Below are 24,512 nucleotides of genomic sequence, written 5' to 3'. Positions count from 1 at the left end.
CCTGTTCCCAAGCTGTTTAGAGCTTTATACATTAGTACCAAAACTTTGAACCTGGTCTGGTAGTGAATAGGCAGCCAGTACAGTTCCCTCAGCAAATGAATTGCTTGGGGAAAGGGGCAGCTCCTGACAACAACCAAGCTGTTGCATTCTGCACTAGCACAGCCCCACATAAAGGGCATTGCAGTAATCCAGTCTTGAGGTTACTGGAGCCTGTACCATTGTGGCCAAGCTATCCCTGTCCAGGAGGAGACTGTAGGTGCTGAACTGTAGGTGCTGAGCCACCACAACCACTTGGGCTTCCAGCAACAGTGATGGGTCTAAGAGTACCCTCAGACCATCAAGCTGATCTTTCAGAGAGTGTGCAAACCCATTCAGAACAGACAATGAGCCTAACTCCCGGACTCAGGAACCACTCACCCACAGCTCCCAAACCAACCAAAAGAGCTCCGCTGGACAGCAACTCAAGGACACAATGGAGGAAGCAAACTAAGCCTTCTTTGCTGCCTGCACTGCTGCACAATAGGCACAATTGTGTGCTCTAGAGCGTGCTCGGTTATCTTCACTTTGAGTTTTACGGCATTTGTGCACTAGCCAATGTCCAATCTGTTTCATTGATCATAGCTCCCCAGTGTACCAAGGAGAAGAACAGGCTCTACAGCACCAGAGGGGACATTCACATGCAATTGAGTCAATGGCCCTCTGCATCTCACTGTTCTACAGTGAGACTAGGGCCTCTGCTGGATCACAGCTCTCTCCACTGGAATATCTCCAAGAATGTTCAAATATCCGTTGGATTCCATCAGTCTCCTGTGGCGGACCATCCAAATGGGTCTCCCACCTCTCCAGGAGGGAAGTAATGCTGAGAGGTCAAATCTCACCAGGAAATGGTCTGACTATTTAGAACCCCATCCACTGCCAATTTTCAAACTACTCATTTCATAGCTTGGAGCAAAGACCAAATCAAGGGTGCACCCCGCTTCATGTGTTGGGCCAATGACAAAATGAGACAGTTCCATGGTTGCCCTTTTCATTGTAAGTGCAATTTTCTCCCTCTTGTCTTAAGTTCAAAATAAAGAACAAGACACACCTAACTAAGAAAAAAAGAAACCTGATCATCATACTCTTCCTCAGAGTTATATACTAAATGTGTTCATCCCCTAGAGTCACTGTTATATAGGCTTCTCGCCTTAAACCATTACAGTAAAAAAAAGGGGGGGGAGGAAAACCCATATAACATATTCTGCACCCTGCACGTACTAACGTGCAGTCTCTGGCAATACATTATTTATGACGCCTGAGGACTTAGTTCCTGAACGAATGAGCTTACAGTTTAACCTTGATTCTGACAATAGTGTTTACACATTTTTAAAAGGGGGAAGGGAGAGGTGAGCATCTCCTGTACTGGGCTTAGGTTGCCTAACACCTGTCCAGTTAGAAAAGATTCTTGAAACCTTATAGAAATGTTCTCACATAAACACAACAGAACTTACCTCATTTACCAGCTGGAGTTAACCACCTAAACCAGGAGTGGGCAACTTGTGGCTCTCCAGCTATTTTGGCCTACAATTCCCATCAGCCCTAGCCAGCATAGCCAATGGCGAGGAATAATGGGAGTTATAGGCCAAAATATCTAAAAGACCACAAGTTGCCCACCCATGACCTAAACCAATTTTTTTTATTATTATTATTATTATTATTATTATTATTATTATTATTATTATTATTATTATTATTATTTGAATTTTGAAATTCACAAGGACCTGGTAACCCACATACTGGAAAGGATCTTTGCACACATTAGGGGTTCCCCCTGCCCCAAAGTTTCATTTGAAGTGGTTTCAAAAACAACAACAACAACAACAACAACAACAACAATAATAATAAATGTCAACATCAATCTTTGATATGATGTAGGGAAGGAGCTGCTGAGAACTGAATAAGAACATAAGAAGAGCCATGCTGGATCAGACCATAGAATCATAGAATAGTAGAGTTGGAAGGGGCCTATAAGGCCATCAAGTTCGATGCAGGAATCAATGCAGGAATCCACCTTAAAGCCAAGGGTCCATCTAGTCCAGCACTCTGTTCACATAGTGGCCAGGCAACTGTTGACCAGGGACCCACCCGTGTTCCTCAGCAACAGGTGTATATGGGCTAAATGCATGTGGAAAACCACACCAGGCGCACCCAAGCCACTGTATGTACATAGAGGAGATGACAGCATGCGGGAGTTTCCTCCCACCTACACAGATAGTATCTCACAAAAGGTAAGGTATCGTATCAGGAGATTTTTTTCTTATAGCTCAAAAGAAGTCGTGCTAAATACATAACTGATGGTTTTATATAAACTTTCTAAAGGTACAACTGTAAGGGTTCTTTCCTTCAATTTGCAACACTGGCTGATTGTTTCACAAAAGAAATTTTAAAGCTTGAGAAATACTGAATGCAAGGATAGGCCAGGCTCTCAGCTCCACTGCTGACAGAGCAAGAGACTAATGGAAGAGTACAATAGGAAGAGTGGAGAGGAATAACAAAAAATGCTGCAGCAGCTGCAGAGGAAAAGAGGGCTGGAACTTCAATCACCACAGGGCCATGGCAGCAGCAAAATACTACTCCTAGGTAACAACCTGAGCAGTAACAATGCTTCAGTTGGCCGAATGACATCAGGAATTTCCTTTAGGGGGTTGCTTCATGGAGATGGTGTGCTCTTGAGAAAAAAGCACTGATCCTTGCTCACACCGTTTTCCATGAGTAAACCATTGAATACAGATGAGTCGTTTTTCCCTCAGTGAACGAGAAGAGACCTATGGGAAAAAACATCCCCTATGGGATGCCATCCGTACCCTTACCTGGAGACCTTGCAGTGTTTTTCATGCCCTGGTAACCCTGAGGATTTTATTATTATTATTATTGTACGTTGCAGGAGGATTGGCTTTGAAGATTGTTTGGAAGATACAGCCGATCTAGAAAGGTGTTGTTTACTTTTTGGTGGGTCTGTAAACTAGAGAGCATATTAGAACTAATGTGGGCCAAGTGACCAGCTACCAGTGAGTTTCCAAGCATGGTTCAAGGTTATGGTCTTGAACTTTTAAAGCCATTTAACGATCTGAAGCCCAGCATATTTTAGGATGTTCCTTTTGCCAAATGGAATGAGCAATCTTTAGCTGCACACATTAGGCCTCTCTCTCTCTCTCTCTCTCTCTGGTAGTGCCATAACTGTGAAATAATCTTTGCTGTGCAGTTTTTGATAACAAGTTAAAACCTTTTTATTCTGCTGGGTTTATCATCCTTTGTTTTCAACTTGTGCTGCACTCAGTCTTTGTTTCAATTTTCACAACCTTAGCTTTTTATGCTGACTTTCACAATTCTGGCTGTATGGGCTTTCCCACTTGCAAATGGGTTTGTGCTATGGCCTGTAGCTTTTAATTACTGTTACAGGTTATTGTTACAGATTTTACTGTTATTCTATTGATTTTTCTTAGTATAACTCGCTTTGAGCAGCTTATTCTCAAGAGGTGGTATTAGAATTTTAAATACAGATTGAAAATATTACATGTCTCAGATATCAGCAAGTTGCTTAAATACACCTCAAGGGAGAAGATATTTTAAGTGGCTTTAACCAAGGGGGTATCTCATCTGTAGATAACTAAAAATGGGATCGTGAACTAAGATTTTGTATGAGCCTGCTATTAGGAAAGCTGGGAGCGGATTACTATCAGACTACTCTCTTGACAAGTAACTCATTCCGGTTCCTTCTGCTTATCAAGTTCAGAGATGGAACATATGATTTGCATTCGGGAGGGTCCAGGTTAAATTCCTGGCATCTCCAGTTAAAAGGATCAGGTAGCAGATTACACAGCACAATATGTACACTGCAGGAAAAACATTATTTTCTTTCACTCTTGGAGGGTTATTTGCAGAAGTATGGCGTTTGAATATGCAATGATCTTATCTGGAACTGATCACCGTTTCCCAGCCAAGGCATAGCATAAAAAATAAATACCAAAAACTTTCATCTTGAAAATTATGTATCTGAACAGTTACGTTTCTGTATATTATGAAGCCCCCTTAAACTGAAAGCAGAATTTTGAACATCATCTTTGTATATTACCAACAATTGCATGCACATTTATTTCTAACATCTAACTATTCCAAGGAAGAAAACAATATATATGAGACATCTTCTTAGGTGTCAGGATTACCAGGCCCTGCATATTATGGTAGGAAGTGAGGAATAAATTAGGAAATTAAATAAATATATGTGGAACACAAATGTGAAATCCAGTAACATTTGTATAGACTGTTATTATTTTAAGTAGACATGCGTACATAACATTTTCAAACTCATGAGTGCAGCTGTATTAGTCATGTAAAATGACTCAATACAGCATTTATGTTATACAGTCAGGTCTTATGGTAAAACATACTACCAACATCCTCCCAGATGGTCTCAGAGGGTGTATGAGACTATAGCAATTACAATAAACAAAAAAATTGAGATTGTATTTTGAAGAATTTCAAAAGAGACTCCACACTTCTCTAAAGGCAAAACGAAGACCACAAAAAAGTTTGCAACAAGTATGATGTAACAGGTGTACAACAGAATACCCCATTATCTGAAATTCAGTATTCTTAAACCAGTGCATTGTCATGTACAAAGTGCCCCAATTCAAATTTGTACACTGTTAATATGATCTTTCCTTTTTGTTAGCAAGCAGGGGGCAGGCTAGAGAGCAAAAAATGTGAGTGAGGTCTGAGGGTGCCTTATTTTATCCACTCTTTAAAAATTTCTCAGGTGAGTGAGAGAGATAGCTAGAGAACATCATCAAGTCGGCACAAATTACTGAGTGATTTCAAATGGTTTTGCGATATGAAATAGTTGTTCCAGCATAGTGAAAAAGTCTTCCTTATCTAAGGCAGCCAGAAGCTGTCTATTCTGAATGCAAAGGTCATCAGGCAAGTGTTACCTGTTCAGTATTTAATGAATTTATGAAAAAGCAAAAAGGAAGAGCGCTACTTTCACATTTTAGTAAGCAAGTTTCATATGTTTGACTGTTTTTTGTTTCAGCCATGTCTTTTAGCTCTTCCTCAGATCCACTAGATGGCGGACTCTAACCTTCTCTAACCAACGTGTTTAAAGATACAACAAATGACATGACTAAAAACTAACATGTGATCAACATACATTTGGATGGCAAGGAAATGAATAATGTGAAGCCACCACCATTTTTATTAAATCTAGTAATTAACAAGGCAAATTGAAGAGGTTATCAGCTCTTCAACAACATTTGGCTCTGATTTATTTTATATGATCTTTTCTCAGATTTCTTTTTTTGGGGGGAATAGAGGGAAAGAACTCAAATGTCCTACTATTTTATGTTATAAAATCTCTATTTTAAATTCTGATCTGTATTTCCCATTCTTCTGTCTACCCATTTTTGAGCTCTCCTTCCAACAGCATTAACATAAAGCTATCAATTTAATGGTGTGTATGTTTATGACACAATACATTCCTTAGTCTTTAAGATGCAACAGGAACAAGAACAGTAGTAGTTGAATGGCATGGGATTATTCAGAATTTGGTAGAGTTTTATCAATGAAAAGGCTGGACAGGTTTAAGCCAATTTCTCTGCTGTTTCACCTACTTAACTACATTGTTAAGAAAGTAAGAGTGCAATCTGAAATATGTCTACTCTGAAGTAAGATCCATTTAGTTCAGTGGGGTTTACTCTAAGTTCAATGGGTTCAGTGGGCATACAATTGCACCCAAGGGAGCAATCCTATGGCCCTTAGAAAGCATCTGAAATAGTTCGGATTCCCAGAGCCAATTCCAAGAGCCAAGGTCAGAGCCAGCACTCCAACTCAGAGGGGGAAATCAAAACGCTCTCTTCCCGCTTATAGCCGGCAAGGAAAGAACTGCACTGATTGCTCTTGGAGGTTGGGAACTTGACCTCGGAGAACGAGGAAAGGAGGCATTTCAGTGGGAGGTGAGGAGACAGGAGAGACCAAGATGCAAGCTATCCTGAGGACTCTTCATCGTCTTTCCCTCCCCTTCTAAAACACCCTAGCTAGTAAAGCTAGTAAAGCCCATCTAGTAAAAACGCAGAGCGGGAGTACAAGGAGGCAAAGATGGCCTCTGTCATGCCTCCCACTGGATGATAGTAAGCCCCCAAGTTCAGAGACTTACACTCATTGAGGACAGAAACAACAGGACTGTGCCTTAAGCCATGTGATCCTATATATGTCTATTTAGAAGCAAGACCCATTGAGTTCAGTGAGATTGATTCCTGGCTAAATATGTATAGGATTGCAGCCTTAAGGTCTATATATCTTTAAAACAAATAGACACATCTGTAAAACCACCCTGGAATTTGTGAATTAAGAGTGGCATAGAAATATTTTAAATAATATAAATTAAACAAAAGAACATTTGATATGTGGTTGTTAATCACTGGAAGTGGCAGTAGCTCCAGGCCAGACTTTCCCAACCTGATGCCCTTAAGATGTGTGACTACAATTCCTATCATCCCCAGGCAGCATGGTGATCTGGAGGGTTCCAGGGCTCTGAGTATATGAACATCTGCAAGACTGTCTTCAGATCTAAAGATACTCAGGAAAGGGAAAGAGAAATGTCTAGCAAGTGAATTACTAAAATTTTATTTGCTGAATACACTGTAGTCCAGGGATCTGACTACTCTTTGGCCATTTCACTCCTCATTTGTCTTACCAAGAATGAAATTATCACAAATTTTGTTATAAACTGGTCTTTTGACATTGGGAGTTTATTTGCTTCCTTTCTTCACATACCCAAATTTCACACAGGAGAAGCACCAATATATTTGTATCATCTTGCCATATAGAAGGGAAAGGGTTGAAAGTGTTGTTCATACATTTAGCGATCTTTCTACTTTTTAGTAGGTGCAGAAGCCTAAAACAGTCGTTCTGAAGTTTAATTCCTACTTCTGATTATGATGCAGTGAACCTCATTTTTAAGCTTATGTGTAGACACCAACAATGATTTGGATTCCACTCACTTCTAAGATTTGTGTGTGGGTGTTTTTGGCACCCAGAAGGCAAGAGTGTTTCTTTACAAATATGTAAATTGCTTAAAAATACATAAATATCCATTAACTTCCAGTTGTATTTATTTTGTACATGTTGAAAGTACAAAAGACACAAAGGCAGGTAGTTGAAAAAAGAGCTCAAGTGCCTAACAGGTAAAGATGACAGGACATGCTGAGAAATCCAAGAGAAGGAGGACACTTTTTGGTAATATTAATAATTCTATTAATTATCTACGTGGCAGGTTGTACTGAAACCTTTCAAATGCTAATGAGACTGTCACAGTGATCTCTCATTTAAATAGCTGAAATGCTTCTGCTACAGCAGTACAAGAACGCATGATTGAAATACCAGTTCATGCTTGAGATGTGTGCCAGGCACAAGATTAAGTTCTAGTCCGTTAAAGCATAACCTGATGCATATAGAGATTGCAGCTGGAGTACATCACATTCATTTAGGGAACATGTTCAAAATAGTCCAAGAACAGAGTGTGTCATAGGTTTATATTACGGAGAAATAAACAAAGAGGATAATCAACTATCAGAGCTCAATACTTTGGCTATAAATTCTGCTACCAAAACAGTTTAAAGTCAGATAGATTCATATTAAAATGACTTGTTGTATTTATTTGCATAACCTGAATTTTGCAAAACATGTTCAACCGGGAAGTGAAGGGGGGAAATTACTTGTGATACAGGTCTTGCAATTCACTTTCTTTGGGGACAGGAGAAGGTGAGACTAACCAACTAATGAGTAAAACTATCTGCTGACCTAGCTGATAAGTCATGGAACTAACACAGAGAAGATTCTCCATATAATTCAAACTCCCAACTAACATTGCAGACCCAGTCCCCAAAAGGCATCTGAAATAGAAGAGGACATTCATACTTACATTAATGCAACAGAAAAAACATCATGGCCATACACAGAATTACAGAGCAAAGTTGTTCATTGTATCAGTGTACAATGTGCAGAGGTGATTCTCAGAGTACAACCTGAGAATTCTTAAGGTTCTAGCACATGAAAATACCCCTTCCTGCTATAATACAATGGATATCTGGAGTGTAGCCCATTATATGTTATAGCCATGTAACAAAACCTAATGAAAAGTCAAGTGCGGGACATTTTTTTTTTTTTGCCATGCAAGAGTCTAATTTCAAACAAACAGACCACATTTGATTATTAATGAGGTTAAAGGTGAAAACTCTACCCAGGGTTGGCTCAAGACATTTTGCTGCCTGAGGCAAAGGGCAAAATAACAGCCTCCCTCCAAATTCCACATACAGAAGCAGAATGGGCTAGCAGTTGGATCTTACTTCAACACTGGGACAGGGCAGCTGGCTAGTTTAGAGGTGCATGGCATGCTCTGTGGCATAAACAGCTCTGTCCTCCAACACTTCACTATTCCTGCCAAATCCTCAGCATCTACTACCTGAAGCACCTGCCTCACTCTGTCTAGTGATAGGGCCAATCCTGCTCTACCCTACAGAAAGAAGGTCATCTTTTGCTCTTATCATCACTGCCACACATAGAGGTGGTTCAAGTAAAAAAAGAATGCCCAAATAATTAGGCTCAGGTTAATCCATCCTCATCGTGCATATAATATTTTTAGGCCACTAAATATTGTTACTGATTTTTACTAAACAAAACATACAAAAATCACTGACCTTATGGAGAGCTGGGGCCATAACTGGCACCAGAAACCCATTATAAATGTAGTTCACAAGTTGGCTGCGAATCAAAGGATGTGCCACCTAAAAGAGACACAGAGTGAGGAGGAGAAAGAGAGAGTGCATTGAAAGAGTATTTGCAGTATCATACACATGTTGTGAACTTCACATATTTTGCAGCATATATAAAAGAATTAAAAATAATAATTCATCTTTGATAAAGTCCTCTGACCATCTTTGGACAAATGATGAGATAAAAAAAATCAACTACGGCTTTAATTTTATGCACAGGATCCTATGCTCTTAAAGTTCAAAAACTTATGTAAGAGCATAGGCCCCTGTGGCAATTTGCTGAATTAATCTTAAAATGTAAAACATATTTCAATGCTATTGTGTTGTCCCATAAATGTAATTCAATATTTTTTTAAAAAAATAAATATTTTACAGCTCCCTCAGGAAGGCCTTTGAAAAAAAATCAGGCCGAAACGCATCGTGCTTTGAAATAAAACATCTTTTGCATTCTGAGAACTTGTTTCTCCCATTTTTTCTGACCTGACTTGGATACTTTCCTCCATAGTGGGTTGAGGCATGGGTGGACAGCCATTTTGAATATTCAACCCCCAGCAGGTTGCCATGGTATGTTGTGTTGTTTGAACCCAGGTGGCAGGAGTTGTTTGAGGGTTATACAACCCCCAGATAACTACAACAGGCCATGAGTTGTTTGAGGGTTGTTTAAACCTTAAACAACCTGCGCAGCTTCAATTTAAATAACATGACAAGCCACAGCCAAGGCTGAAGTAGGAAATTTGGCACCTGTGAACACCAAGGCTCATCATGGCTTAAATAAGCCACAGTGAACTGCAGTGATTGTGCGAACCAGGTCAGTGTGTTGGAGAGGTGATCCTTTCTGTAAATTGGGTGGTCTTTTGGAGAAAAATCTATAGTTTTGTGATTGGGGACTCAGAACAACAAAAACATGCCACAGCAGCAGCAACCTTTCAGCAAAGAAGCCTTTCTAAACAAACTGAGGGCACAACTAGATGTGGGCAGTGATAGTTTAATTGCTGAGTGTGTGTGTGTGTGTGTGTGTGTGTGTGTGTGTGTGTGTGTGTGTGAGAGAGAGAGAGAGAGAGAGAGAGAGAGAGAGAGAGAGAGAGAGAAAGCATTCACTGGGACTGGGGAAGGGGGGGAAGAGGGTTAACGCTTCCTATTTCTTGATGACCCCACAATGTCATGCCCCTTACAGCAGCCATTTTATGAAGATGCGCAAAACACTTTCTCAAAATTCAGAAAGTGGGGGCCCTGCTGTACCTTCTAGCTTCACTAATTCCAGCAGGCTGAGCTGAGGGCGATGAGTGGGAGAGCCTGGCCATTGCACCAGCCCTGCTGAAGACTTCACTCATAAAGGCTCTTTCCCCAAAGCTGTTACCAACAGCAGCCATTCTAGCAGGCTGTACTGAGGGAGATGAAAAGCAGTGCAGGACCATTCAACCAACCATGCAGAAATAATTCCCCCCCCTTCCCTCCCCATTGCTTTTTCCTTGAGTGTCGTGTCTTTTTAGGTTGTAAGACTGTGGCCAGGGACTGGCTGTTTATCCGATTATACATAGGCCACTCTGGGAGCCTTTTTGGCTGAGGGGTGGCATTAAAATAAAACAATAAATAAATAAATAAATAAATAAGAGCAAAAATGCATAAATCAAATAAAGCTACAGATACTATAGAGCCTTGCCATAATAAGAATCCTGACTGCAGCATCAAAGAGATATAAAATCTGATTTTATCATTAGACCAGAGAAGAACAACAAGGAATCAAAAGCGAGACAATCTAATTAAGAAATAAAGAACAAAGGACATGAGAAGACCAAACAGAATTTAATGTGCGTTCGTGAAATATACTGATCAACTCAACCACAATGAAATTGTTCACAGCTATTGGGGTGTAAGCGTGTACATATATTTTACTGTTATGAGAATCAGATCGGAAAGCAGTGTAGTAATTAACTCAGAGAAGCACAATATTTCCCTGAAAAATAAATCTTTGATTTTAGAAATCAATAAAGGTTGTTCAGCCAACCAGCTAGGAAGTGGATAATGTTCATACGAATAAACTTGCATATCATTTATTATCCAAATCCCAATTGTGTTGATTCTTGCTCATATGCAATATCATTAATCTAGATTTAATAATTGTCTGAGCTCTACTTCCAAATAACCACTAAAACTGTCAGCCGATATTTTAAGATACTGCTTCCATAAGCAGGAACACTCTTTAGTCCAGTACCTGTATTACTGCATTGCAGAACTCGAGGGAGTTCATAAACTGGACAAGAGCTGGGGAAAGCAGCCAGTCGTCCTTCAACAAACAGTGCCATTCTTCTCCTTTGTCTTCCAGCTTTGTAGGCAAAGATGAATATAGGCCACTTAAGCCTGTTGCTAGCACCTGAAGAACAAAAAAACAAACCCAAAAGGTGGTGGATTTGGGGAGGGCGGGAGGAGAGAGAATGCAACTTTTAAACTCATGAGTGATAAGCATTTCCTTAAGATGTCAGAACAAAAAGGGTCATTCAGTTTCTATTTGCAGGGAGGGGGAGTAATTCTGATGAATGATTTCCTTTCAATAGCTGCCATTTTTCTGAATATCATTCCATGGCAGGTTTTACATATCCACCTGGACATTATTTCCAACCAAAACACTACAGAGTAAGAGGATGTACTCTTTTTCACCCCAATTAAAATACTTTCAATTTATATAACCAACAACCTGCAATTTATTTTAGAAGAGTTGAGTAAACTGAGAACTGGTTGGGTTTTTCAAAGCTATGGAGTTGGGCAGCTGCATACTTTGCACAGCAGAATTGCACGTAATTTGGTCTGTGCACAAACTGAGTGCATGAAAGTGCATGCTCCTCACTTTCATTTTTATTCAACAACCCACAATTGGCCGGTCTGTAGGTTGTTGAGAATGACATGTGAACCTGGAGCACTGGGTTTATTAGAGGCTAAACAACCCAGAGGTTAACCCAACAACAAACAATGGTTTAATCGCTGGGTTATTTACCCCCTAAACAACTCAGCACTCCGGGTTCACACATCATGCTCAACGACCTACAACTCAGTCAATCATAGATCGTTGATTAAAACTCTAAGTGGTTGACAGACTGCAGCAATGCGTCCACTCTCTCCTGCTCGTGCATGGCAAATTGTAGGTTAATTAATCCATGATTTGCCATTACATGCAAACTGGGTCATGCAGAGTTATCAGCACAGTGTTATCCAAGCATGAAAGGGAAACATGCTTCCAAATCATCAAGGGCATTTGGGGGAAACACTCAAGCTAATTATGAGACAATCATGGCTCCCTGCAGTGAATTTCATGTATATCTGAAATACTGGACATGACTCATACTTTTCAATGTTTAGTTTTGTAAAAAAACTTTTCTACATACAGGAATTACACTTGATGCATGAAGTATACGTCAGCTCTTAGATGTGCATATAGCAGCATTTGCATGCCTAGATTTTTGGGGGGAGGGGATAAGGTTTGGACTTGTATTAAAGTTTCATTAGGCACATACTATTTGAAGTTGGATTTTCCCACTGCAATTTGTATTCTCCCATCTATTTCTATTTCTAATCACAGGCCATAGATATCAATAACCAGGTTCAGTCAACATTCCGCAGGCCATCAACTTTTAACTCAAAGATGCCACATGGATATGCACTGTGGTGTCTGCACCTGCAGACAGCACAGTGCATATATCCAACCCCCGCTTGAAGTTTTTGTGTCATGCAAACCCAGTGACCATGGGTTAAGTGAGGGTTAAACAACCCTCCCATGACCCTAAAAATGAACCACTCTAAAACAGTCCATAACTCACTTTCGCCAGGTTCAAACGATTCAACAATCCCAGAGTGGGGGGTTGCATATTCAAAATGGTGGCTGCATCATGGGTTGTCATGTCATGCGAACAGCCCAACTAAAAAGAATGCCCAATATTTATGAGCAGCTCGCATGATGGCTTCTGCTATTGGCTTCCCAGCCTGCCTGTTGGGATTCATCCAAGCACTGCTATGGGCCTTATAGATTTAAAGTCAGAATCCAATTCATAAGTGGACTGGGATGATTTAAAGATCCAATTCAGTCATAGAAAGCCTAGGGCTTGAGAGAGTTTTGCTCGGCTTGTTTTTTTTTTTATCTGATGGCAGGTTGGGCAGGCGGAGGACTGGTTGAGTTTGCTTGGGCTGTGGAATCTCAGAATGGTGGGAGCTTCACTCTGTTTGGCTTTTGCAGGGAGAGGATTTGAATCACTTCGTGCCAACTGGAAAGTTCGACCTTGAAAGACATGTCTACAACTAAAATATTGGTAGCCTTTATGTGAGAACCAGAAGGGCTGGGGAAGATTCAGTAAAGGAAGTATGGGTTTCCAACTTGTTTCCTGGAATGGAAGTGAGTAGGGTGACCATATGAAAAAGATAAGGCTCCTGTATCTTTAACAGTTGTATAGAAACGAGAATTTCAACAGGTGTTATTTGTACGCATGCAGCACCTGGTGAAATTCCCTCTTCATCACAGCACTTAAAGTTGCAGGAGCTTTACTAAAGTGACCAGATACAAAAGAAGGCAGGGCTCCTGCAGCTTTAACTATTGTGATGAAGAGGAAATTTCACCAGGTGCTGCATGCATAAAAAAGAAATCTGCTGAAATTCCCTTCAACTGTTAAAGATACAGGAGCCCTGTCTTCCTTTCCATAAGGTCACCCTAGAAGTGTGTATAGAAAGTAGAGTACAAACACCTTCTTTAACATAGTGCTGGCTTACCAGCCAAAATCTCCTGTCAGATTAATCAAGAAGGAGGGCTCTTGCAACCTACACCCATGCATTTAAGCAGGTGCTGAGGATATAGCACTTTTCTAGGAACATTCTGAAATCCTTGCTATTTGGACTTACCACCATCTGACCGGCTCAAAATACTTTTCACGCAGATTCTCCATCACTGTCTGTTTAAACCTTGTATTGTTAAGAACTTGTCATGGACTGTAAGGCTGGAAACAACCTCTCTATTGCCTGGACCACTGTCTTGTTTGTACTTAACATTTCTTTAGTTCCTGGGACTATCACGACACTTGGGTTTTTAGCCCGCCCGGAATCTAGTGTAGTAAACACCCTAATGGGGGAATGGTTCTACTGCTCAGGATTTCCACCTGCCTGGTGTTATCTTGAAACCTAGACTTAGTCTGCCTCAGAGTATGGAGCAAAGGCCCTGAAAGGGACCATCTCTACTGTCAGGTATCCTCATTATCTCTAGCTTGGACTTATCGTGCCCCTTGATCTTTGATCAGCCTAGATACACATCCCATGGAGATTCCAATGGAGACTCTGTTTTTGGACTGATCACTGCCTATGGGTGGGTGTATTTTAATTTATAACTTGTTTTTGAGCCACATATTGAATTGCCTAGAATTTGATCCTGCTTGGATTTATTGGCCCTGTTCAGACAACACGCTAAATCATGCAGCTTAACCACAAAATGGTTAATGGAATGCATTGACCTTAATGCATTCCATTAACCATTTTGTGGTTAAGCAGCCTGGTTTAGTGTGTTGTCTGAACCAGACCATTGTGATCCTTAACCTTGCCTTGTATCCTGCAATGCAGATATAGCAACTTTAAAACAATTATTAAATTGATTTCTGACATGGTTGTAGTTCAAAGGCTTTGGAGTGTTTCTTTAACTAAACTTTGGGCCTATATCTGTCGTGAAGCTTTATGATTTCTGAAAAGTATAACCATTATCGTGAGATTTGATACAATGAATAATCTTGCTGACTTGGATGTCCCGCGTCAGAATGCCAGAGTGAGTGCTTGAAGGATCGGGCCCATGACACTGCCTGACTACCACCAGTACATTATTCATAGAACACAGTGCTAACTCTGTTGTAACTATACAAAATATAGCAAATATTATACCTGGGCAGTATATTACATTAAGCATAAATGCATGTTCATAGATGTAAAACTACATTATTGTGAAGCCGCTTGAACTGTGGGCCAACACAAACAAGACTTCCTAAAAAGAGACTAGGTGAAACTTTACAGGTTTCAAGCTGTCTGTCTAAACGCAAATAATCTAGGCAGGAGCCATCAACCAGATTATGGCCTTTTTAAAACACTATAGTTATTGATGTGAACTGGTAGAGTTAGGTTTTTAGACTTGTTCCAATAATCAATGGAAGACAGCAAGAATAAATGTTATCAGTCATGCAACTTTAGTTTTACAAGAGCCAGGTAAAGCTATCCCACTTGTAAATCATTTTGAGTACTTAAGACGATAAGTTTGATTTTCCAAAGGAACCACAATGAAACATTAATTATTATTTTTTGATTGATGGACAAAATAGACTGCCTTTGCTGGAATATGTTCTTTTCTGGTTTATTCTATCACCTAAGCTACAATTAACACAACTGTGGGAGGAAAGAAGTTATAGCCTGTCAAGGTGATGCTTTAGAAATATTATCCGTAACAATATTCCTGTATAGTTGATGAATTTTAGTCATGTAGTCTAAGGAAGCTAATAAATACATCAACACTTTTATTCCTGAAGGTGGCTAGTCTAGCAGCTTCCATTTGCCAACTGGTGGTATTCCTGGTTGTTGTCAATTTTCTTTCTCCCCCTCCATTTATCTTTAAACTATTTCAATGAAAACTTAGTAACAGAAAAATTCCCCCCAAATATGAAACACTGATGCTCTTCCTTATGTATTCCTGATGTTCCAAAAGATAGGGTGCCACCCTGTCATAATGCCCACGTAACAATTTGAACACCATCTTTCCATTCTTCTGAACTTCTGTTTTCTGCCATATACCTGATCTACATGACTCCTCTATCAGAGATTGAAGTTAGGGTGACTATACTATGTTTACAATCCACAGGACTGTAGACATGCTCAAGGGACATTTTCCTGGGAAGAGCAGACCCTTTGTCATATCACAAATGGCTTGCTGTATGGAAGGAAAATGTATATGTTGAGAAACATATAAATCCAAAGATTGATCATAAGAAGTTGTGTTAGTCAGATCATTGCCCCATCTAGCACAGTACTGTTCAACTCTCACAGCAGCCCAACAGATTCTCAAGCGGACTTTCCCAGCCCATCTACCTAAACTTTTTTAACTGGAGCTGCCAGTAATAGAACCTGGGACCTTCCACATGCAAAGCACATGCTCTAAACTATGCTACGGGTGAACCCAAAGTACCAAGTCCTGTGAAGCACAGAGAGTTAGACATGGATTTTCTATACCAGGATCTATAGCTTTCCACAGTGTAAAGACCATACCACATAAAATTACACAGACCCAGTCGCTTAGGTGCAATCCTATGGGATGCGCCCTGGGTATTGTAAGCCTCCAAATTAGGAGGCTTACAAATATCCAATGCCTCCCATTCTGCATTTTAGCTAGACAGAAGATTTCACCTGTCTAGTGGAGGCTTCAGGGAGGGGGAGGGAAGGAGTCTGGGGTTGGCTGAGGATACCTCATTGTTCCACGACCCCAGCCTCCTCCCTTCCCTGCCCCCACCAACGCTTCCTTTTTCCCATCTCCATACTCCATTTTGTAAGTGCGGAGAGGTAGCCACTGCATTTCTCTCTGCGATGGCTACTAGGAGTAGGGGAGAGGAGTGCAGTTTCCCAGATCTGAGCCCAAATATCAAACAATCCTATACCCCCCCCAAACAGTGTCTAGGGGACATAGGATTGTTCCCTTAACAGATGACAAAGGGCAGGAAGACATACTACCTTTTTCTTGTGGAGATTTCTAAGGACCAATTCTCTATACTTTAGCTGTAACATCTAACATATCTGGATTTGCTTTCTACAACGTTTGGTTTTTTTTCAATCACAAGTTCATTCCATTCCATTTCTGCAACAGTCTGAAGGGTGGAAAATGTAAATCTGCATGAAAACGTGTATGCATTTTCATAAACATTTCTGTGAGTGTGAAAATGTGCACACCTTTTTGTATGCTATTTTCGCCTAATATTGTAGTCACTTCCCCCTAGCGTACACATTTTTGGATGCATTTTGATCAGAGAACTACAATGCAAAAAACAAAGGATAATTGTATTTAGGACTGTGTATTAGTTTGGGAAGTGCAAATTAGATTCGTTTGTACTGAAATGCCAATCAAAACAATTTCACACCCACCCCTACTTACTAAATGGATCCTCCCAACTGGTAACTCCTCCTGGAAGCAGTCATTTCTGGTACACAAGCTCTCCACGAAGTCACAAAGTATTATAGCCAGCTAGAACCAACCTCCCACAGAAATATTTACAGTACAATCATACACATGTCTACTGGGAAGTAAGTCTGGTGGAGTTCAATGGGACTTACTCCCAGGAAAATGTGTCTACGATTGCAGTCTAAGCGTATCTCAGTCTTTAGGCTACATTTAGTCTATATAACCTGGTTACGTATGTTGAATTACACTATTAAACTACCTCATTTTTGTGGAGAAGGCCTTCAAATTATTAAACTGCGATGTGTGACTAAAATGTCACGCTAGAAAAAAAACAATATAGCAATACTGGGGATTGCTAAGAAATCCATAGCTTTCGGAACACTAACTTGCAGACATTTTGGTACAGTCTTTATTTATTTATTTATTTATTTATTACATTTCTATACCGCCCAATAGCCGGAGCTCTCTGGGCGGTTCACAAAATGTTGAGTGTTTCCGTCTGCACGCTAACTAGTATTATTTTAATTATAGGGGAGGGATTTTGATATGCAGTATAATATCTTGTCTAGTTTCATTTTAACTGAATTAAGTTGATTCATTTTAATCAGAAGTGAGATGATTTTATTGCATCCACAGGGAAATGACAGTAAGAAACCCTTTAATCTTTCTGTGTTTTTTGCTTGAGTGAATGCTAGATGCCAACCAGATCCCTGCGGCATCGTGCTGAATTTTCACAAAGGCAGAATAGCGCTCCCAAAACTGAAAAGATCAAGCTCACAAGACCCACATATTATCGGTCTTTATAAACTAAACAGCCCTCAGGAGTGGACTGTGATACTTTATTATAGACTGGGGCTAGCTACCTTCATTGCTGGCTTGACTTCAACACACTACTAAGACAATTATTCTAATTAGGAATGTGTTTTGTCAGTCGTGCCTCCCTACTGTTTGAAGGTTAATACAGTTGGCTTTAATCTTCAGAGTAAAAAAGTCTTTCTAAAAATTAATTGGTAAATGTAATTATGGAAGTTACAGCATGGATCTAATAAGGGTATCTACCTCAGGGACATTTTTTTGTTAAAAAAAAGAGTATTCTTTAGATGTATCCATTTAAATGAAGTCAACAAAAATTTATCTTGTGCTGGAGACTTATTACTCATTATCTGCAGAGCACAATGGCAATTTTGAAACTTGCATCTATTGTTAAGAAAAAACGATATAGAAATTTCGAATCTAGCCAATTTCAATGTTCATGGAGAATAATATAACATTGGAATGGGGAAGAAGGAAGGAATTTGGGCCCTTGTGCATAACCGCTGAGTGGGGGCAAAGCCTCTTACAAATTTGGAATGGTTGGGGTAACAAACTCCCCAATTGGCTTGCCTAGTTTTGAATTCTTACTGGAACAGGAACAGACATAAGGGCTACAAAATTGTGGCACCCCCAAAATACTAAAACTCAAATATATAACACAATACCTGCCTAGGTCCTATAAACTTTGTCACAGAAGAACACCATAGCAGACCCACATAGCCCTATCCATTGGTCAACCGGACCAGAAATAATTCTACTCTGTTAGTTGGCTCTGGTTCTGCAGAAGTGAGGGAAATGACACAGTAGACTTTGTCACCAACTGGAAGAACAAGAACCATCAGATAGTTGCACCAATTCTATAAGAGCAAGAACACCTGCAAAAGGAGATCATCCTGGTCTCAACTTGATATACTGCCTAGAGAGCTTCGGCTATTGGGCGGAATAAAAATGCAATCAATAAATAAATACAGGTACAAGTTTTTGGTTTACCACTACATTCTGCTGTTGTCAAATCAATCTTTCCCCTCTAGCTTTTCCCTCCATTCCTCTTCTTTCTGTGTATTCTCTTATTACTTTATTAGGCTAAGCCTCTCTCCCTCTGTCTGCCTCTCTTTGGGAGACAGAAATTGTCTGAAAAGCAGGAAAAAATATAACAAAACAAATAAATAAGGCAACAAGTCGGGGATAGCAGAAATAAATTCAAGCGAAGTCCAGTAGTAGAAAAGAAGAGATTTTGTGAAGCTAAAATTGTCTGATAAATAAACATTGTTTTAAAAGTAGTTGCTGATTACTTTTAAGGATGAAAAAGGAAGCAGCTGTTTATCTCTAGGATTCATCATCATTGATCTCAGGGGAGCTTAGGCAAATTTGGCAAAATGCCTACCACTGTGGGGAAACAGAAGAACAACAACTAGTATTTGGCCACTGTGAATTAAATATGACTGAACTGTCCGTCTCATATTGTTATTGGGAAGTAGGGGGAAACACAGGTGAACTTGCTTTAAAAAAATCAGCTGATAGATTTCAAGCATAACTGGGAGATTTTCTCTCAACTCTGTTATCAGTTTTAATAGAAAATTCTAATTTTTAAATTCTAATGTTCTGTTCAAAATTTCTCTGATCATCAACTGCCACAATATAATACTAAGTAATATTAAGATAATTAGACCAAATAGCCACCAAAATATATTTTGAGATTATCCCCACTAAATAGCAATAAATCAATAATTTATTCATTTTGCAACTCAATTAGGTATTCTGTTGAGAAAGTAAATTATAGTACAACAATGACCACAATTCAGTAGAAGTTTAGCATTTTTTTAAGGGTTGAGTCTTTTTTTTTTCCTTTAAAGAATCTGTTCTTCTAGGACTAGTTGGATGTTTAGATTAATACAGTCCTTTTCACAGACACAATCAGATGGATTTCTTGAAACGGGTTCAGAGATTTTGCCCACTGATGCAATTTGCAATTTCTACACAGCAATAATAAAATTATAATGTATCCAGTAAATTCAACTCTGCTTTAATCAAAACTTTGCAGGGGAAGAGTTCAATATATAATGAGAGAGAGAGAGAGAGAGAGAGAGAGAGAGAGAGAGAGAGAGAGAGTTTTTTCTTCAAAGATCAAGGTCAGAAGTTAGAAGAAGAAACTTACCGGACAAAAATAAGTGTTTTCTACTATGTGATTAGCAACCATATTGTTTTCTGCAGACAGTGACATTATAAAGAGTAGCGCATCACGAGCTTGTTGGCCAACAGTCCCTTCTCGATGGATGAAAGGAATCAATAGAGAAAAAATTAGGAAGTTAGCAGCTCCTTGGTCCTCACTGGTATGGAAAAAGAGTTCCAAAATGGATGGATCTTTGGCTAAGATTGAGCAAAGCTGGTTGAGAAGAATTACCAGGTCTACTTCTACAGTTGGTGTAGTGGTTCCTGAGCAAGAACTCAACAACATCATTAAAGGTTTCAGGATGGGTTTATGATGCAGAAGGGGCTGGTGGGACTGAGTGACGAGCATCTCATACATTTTCAGTTGTTCAATTTTCATCTCATCAGTGAATTCCCGCCTGAGACTCCAAAGGAAGAGCTTCTCCATGATATTTTCTGTGACCACAAACTCCAGGATAGGTCCCATTGCAGCATCTTTTGCTTGTTCTTCAATTAAAAGGAAGAGCATATGCTCTACATAATTCTGCACAGTGCTGGCCTCATCTGGAGGAATTAGTCCATATTTTGCCTGAATATTTTTCAAAGGGTCATGCTTCTCTAAGATTTTCATAACCTATGGTAAAGTGAAAAAAATTCTAATAAATCTGAGCACACCTGTTTCAAAATAATTTGTTGACTTGATATCCATCTTTTCAACCCCGAAGGGTTCTCATAATTGCCTTATACCATGGCTTTGCAAGAACTACCAATGGTTCCAATGCTTTAAAACAGGGTAAATCTGATTTAAATCACTACTCAGAAAGACTCGATTTAATCATGTGACTTCAATCCCCACCCCACCCCAAAAAAGTGCACTCTTCCTTGCTATATTTTACACAATAGGGTTACCAAAGATTCATTCTTGCTGGTATAATCTTAATATTTACAACCAGATGAAAGTTTCATTTTTAGAATAGCAACTTTTCAGATTAGTTCTACAGTTACAGTCGTGTGAAAAAGAAAGTACACCCTCTTGGAATTGTATGATTTTACATATCAGGACATAATAACAATAATCTGTTCCTTAGCAGGTCTAAAAATTAGGTAAATACAACCTCAGATGAACAACAACACATGACATATTACACCGTGTTATGATTTATTTAACAGAAATAAAGCCAAAATGGAGAAGCCATGTGTGAAAAACATGGTACACCCTTACTGCTTCCATAGGAATTAAGATGCTAAGTAGCAGACAGGTGCTGCTAATCAAATGCCCGTGATTAATTGATCATCAGCAAGTATGACCGCCTCTATAAAAGCCAAAGTTTTTTCAGTTTGCTGGTCTGGAGCATTCAGGTGAGTGTTAACACAATGCCAAGGAGGAAAGACATCAGCAATGATCTTAGAGAAGCAATTGCTGCTGCCCATCAATCTGGGGAGCGTTATAAGGCCATTTCCAAACAATTTAAAGTCCATCATTCTACAGTGAGAAAGATGATTCAAAAGTGGAAAACATTCAAGACAGTTGCCAATCTTCCCAGGAGAGGACGTCCCAGCAAAATCACTCCAAGGTCAGACCGTGCAATGCTCAGAGAAATTGCAAAAAACCCAAGAGTTACATTTCAGACTCTACAGGCCTCAGTGAGCATGTTAAACGTTAAAGTTCATGACAGTACAATTAGAAAAAGACTGAACAAGTATGGTTTATTTGGAAGGGTTGCCATGAGAAAGCCTCTTCTCTCTAAAAAGAACATGGCAGCACGGCTTTGGTTTGCAAAGCTGCATCTGAACAAACCACAAGACTTCTGGAACAATGTCCTTTGGACAGACAAGACCAAAGTGGAGATGTTTGGCCATAATGCACAGCGCCACGTTTGGTGAAAACCAAACACAGCACATCAGCACAAACACCTCATACCAACTGTCAAGCACGGTGGTGGAGGGATGATAATTTGGGCTTGTTTTGCAGCCACAGGACCTGGGAACCTTGCAGTCATTGAATCGACCATGAACTCCTCTATATACCAAAGTATTCTAGAGTCAAATGTGAGGCCAACTGTCCGACAGCTAAAGCTTGGCCGAAATTGGGTCATGCAACAGGACAATGATCCCAAGCACACCAGCAAATCTACAACAGAATGGCTGAAAAAGAAAAGAATCAAGGTGTTGCAATGGCCCAGTCAAAGTCCAGACCTCAACCCGATTGAAATGCTGTGGCGGGACCTTAAGAGAGCTGTGCATAAACAAATGCCCTTAAACCTCAATGAACTGAAGCAACGTTGTAAAGAAGAGTGGGCCAAAATTCCTCCACAACGATGTGAGAGACTGATAAAGTCATACAGAAAACGATTACTTCAAGTTATTGCTGCTAAAGGTGGTTCTACAAGCTATTGAATCATAAGGTGTACTTACTTTTTCCCACATGGTTTCTCTATTTTGGCTTTATTTCTGTTAAATAAATCATGACACAGTGTAATATGTCATGTGTTGTTGTTCATCTGAGGTTGTATTTACCTAATTTTTAGACCTGCTAAGGAACAGATGATTATTATGTCCTGATATGTAAAATCATACAATTTCAAGAGGGTGTACTTTCTTTTTCACACAACTGTATATATATAAAAAATACTGATTTGGTTATACTATTAGAAACACATCATAGATAGATAATTATGAAATTATTGCGAGGTGAACTATCTCCAGTTTAATAGGTTAATCATTCATATTTGGACAACTTTTCTGCTATACTTTATTGGAAGGAGAAAAATAATCTTACAGAAACCTCTGGAACAGTATGGCATTGTGAATGGATTAATGGAATTCATTTACCAAAAAATGTAAACAGCCTCATGCTACATAATTAAAAACTAATCCTTATTTCATGATGAATAACCTTTGGACTATAATGTATCTTAAATAGAAAATTATCTTTAGATAGATTTTTCCTCAAAAAGCATTTTACTAAAAAAAATCCAATTTAAATAAAAAATATGATTTAAATTTAAATATATATATATATATTTGATTTTTTTTTAAAAAAATTGATTTTTATCCACCCTGCTTTAAAATTAACTAGGTTAAATACAAAAATAATGGCTTGTATTGGCCACTGAGTTACAAATTGAAAATTCAAAAAACTGACAATGCCTCGTAACTCAACTCCTGGGGAAGCAAGGTAGGTGGAGTCAGGATTCAGTGATAGGCTGCATACTTTGCTGTATATAACACCAAGATTCTAGAGTCAATCTAACATTTACATTGGAAGGATCTCAGGTGGCAGGGAGAGGTAGAAGACCACTTGTCTGTAGATCTGTGCCAGTCAGTGTCAAGACAATACTAGATTCAAAACAGACCATTATCTGATTCTGAAAAGGGCACGACCTTACTATATTAAGGCGGCATTCCAGCACAAATGCTGCTTTGATGGAATTTAAGTAGCCTAACCATATGCAGAATTGTGGGCAATGCCAAGATAATTGACCTGTCTCTTTAAATCCCATGAAGCCTCAAAACATGACACTTATATTGCAAGTTTTATTTCATTTGCAATGGACCCTAGATCACTTTATTCTGTCCCTAGACTATCCAACAGAGCTATGTCCCTTTATTGCGAACACAATGCACTATTAACTAAATAATAGAAGAGCAAGATTCTACAGTTTTCCAAATGAAGAACATAAAATGTGCTTTAGTGTCAGCCCATAAAGGAATAGCTCATATTTTGGCATTAGAATGTCCCAATACTTTTTTTTTTCCTAAGCAGATTCCTGCCAATGCAACCAACTTTACAAATCAATACCGCTTTCCTGAGCTCCATTACCTGTGCCCAGTGGGTTTTAAAAACTATCATGCAGGTTTCTGGGTCAACTCCTTCTAGGCTCACAGCCTGATGGTTTTTCTTGCCACTTGTACCTGTGGACATCATAAACACCTCCAAAGAACAATTCTACTAGGCCATATTAAATTTCCTTTGCAGTCTGGGTAGCAAATCACTGCATTACAAGTGTCACGTCAGGGTAGCCATCTTTGATCTGCAAAGAAATCAAAATTCAGACAAATAAGTATATGGGATTTAATAGGAACACAAAACAACAAAAGAAAACATGGATTTCTAAGATGCACTGGGAACACTGACTTTACAAACATGGCATTGGGTCTACTGCAACACGTGTGCAGGTTCTCACTTTCTTTGTAGCATTATAACTTGTTTTGCTAGATTAATCCCCATCTCTGATACAGTTTTCATTATTTAATACTGACAGAGTTCGGACAACACAATAACCAATAGTGGTTTAAATAGTTGACGGATGGTTATTTAACCCACCAGGGTTATGTGGCAGGAGTTTTTTTTAACCAACATTTGTTTATTTAACCAAAATAACCAATGCTGTGCAGAGTTGGCTATTTGAACCACCGTTGGTTATCGTGTCATCTGGAGGGCAGTATTGGTTATTTCATCAGCCACAGAGTCGCAAGGCAAGAGGGGTCAAATAGGTGGCTGCCACTCTAGTCCAGCCAGCAGGATATATATTTTTGGCAACAATGGCTGATGGGATACTAACAGGAGGGCTGAG

General features: G+C 39.4%; 1 protein-coding gene across 1 annotated transcript in view; it reads right to left on the bottom strand.

Moving 5' to 3' along the window:
- The window catches only part of FHIP1A (FHF complex subunit HOOK interacting protein 1A), a 48,958-nt gene extending 24,992 nt beyond the window's left edge, over positions 1-23,966 (bottom strand). Inside the window, exons 1-4 of the mRNA XM_063135595.1 lie at positions 23,759-23,966; positions 19,943-20,569; positions 11,017-11,175; positions 8,730-8,816 (exon numbers count right to left, since the gene is read on the bottom strand). Of these exons, the coding sequence (XP_062991665.1) occupies positions 8,730-8,816; positions 11,017-11,175; positions 19,943-20,569; positions 23,759-23,863 (978 nt within the window). The 5' untranslated portion in view covers positions 23,864-23,966. The remainder of the gene's footprint in view (positions 1-8,729; positions 8,817-11,016; positions 11,176-19,942; positions 20,570-23,758) is intronic.
- Between the last annotated feature and the right edge of the window lie 546 nt (positions 23,967-24,512).

The sequence above is a fragment of the Elgaria multicarinata genome, chromosome 10 (assembly GCF_023053635.1).
Source record: "Elgaria multicarinata webbii isolate HBS135686 ecotype San Diego chromosome 10, rElgMul1.1.pri, whole genome shotgun sequence".
In the NCBI taxonomy this organism is placed as follows: domain Eukaryota; kingdom Metazoa; phylum Chordata; class Lepidosauria; order Squamata; family Anguidae; genus Elgaria; species Elgaria multicarinata.
The sequence above is the reverse complement of the archived record's forward strand: the minus strand, read 5'-3'. Positions and strand labels throughout refer to the sequence as shown.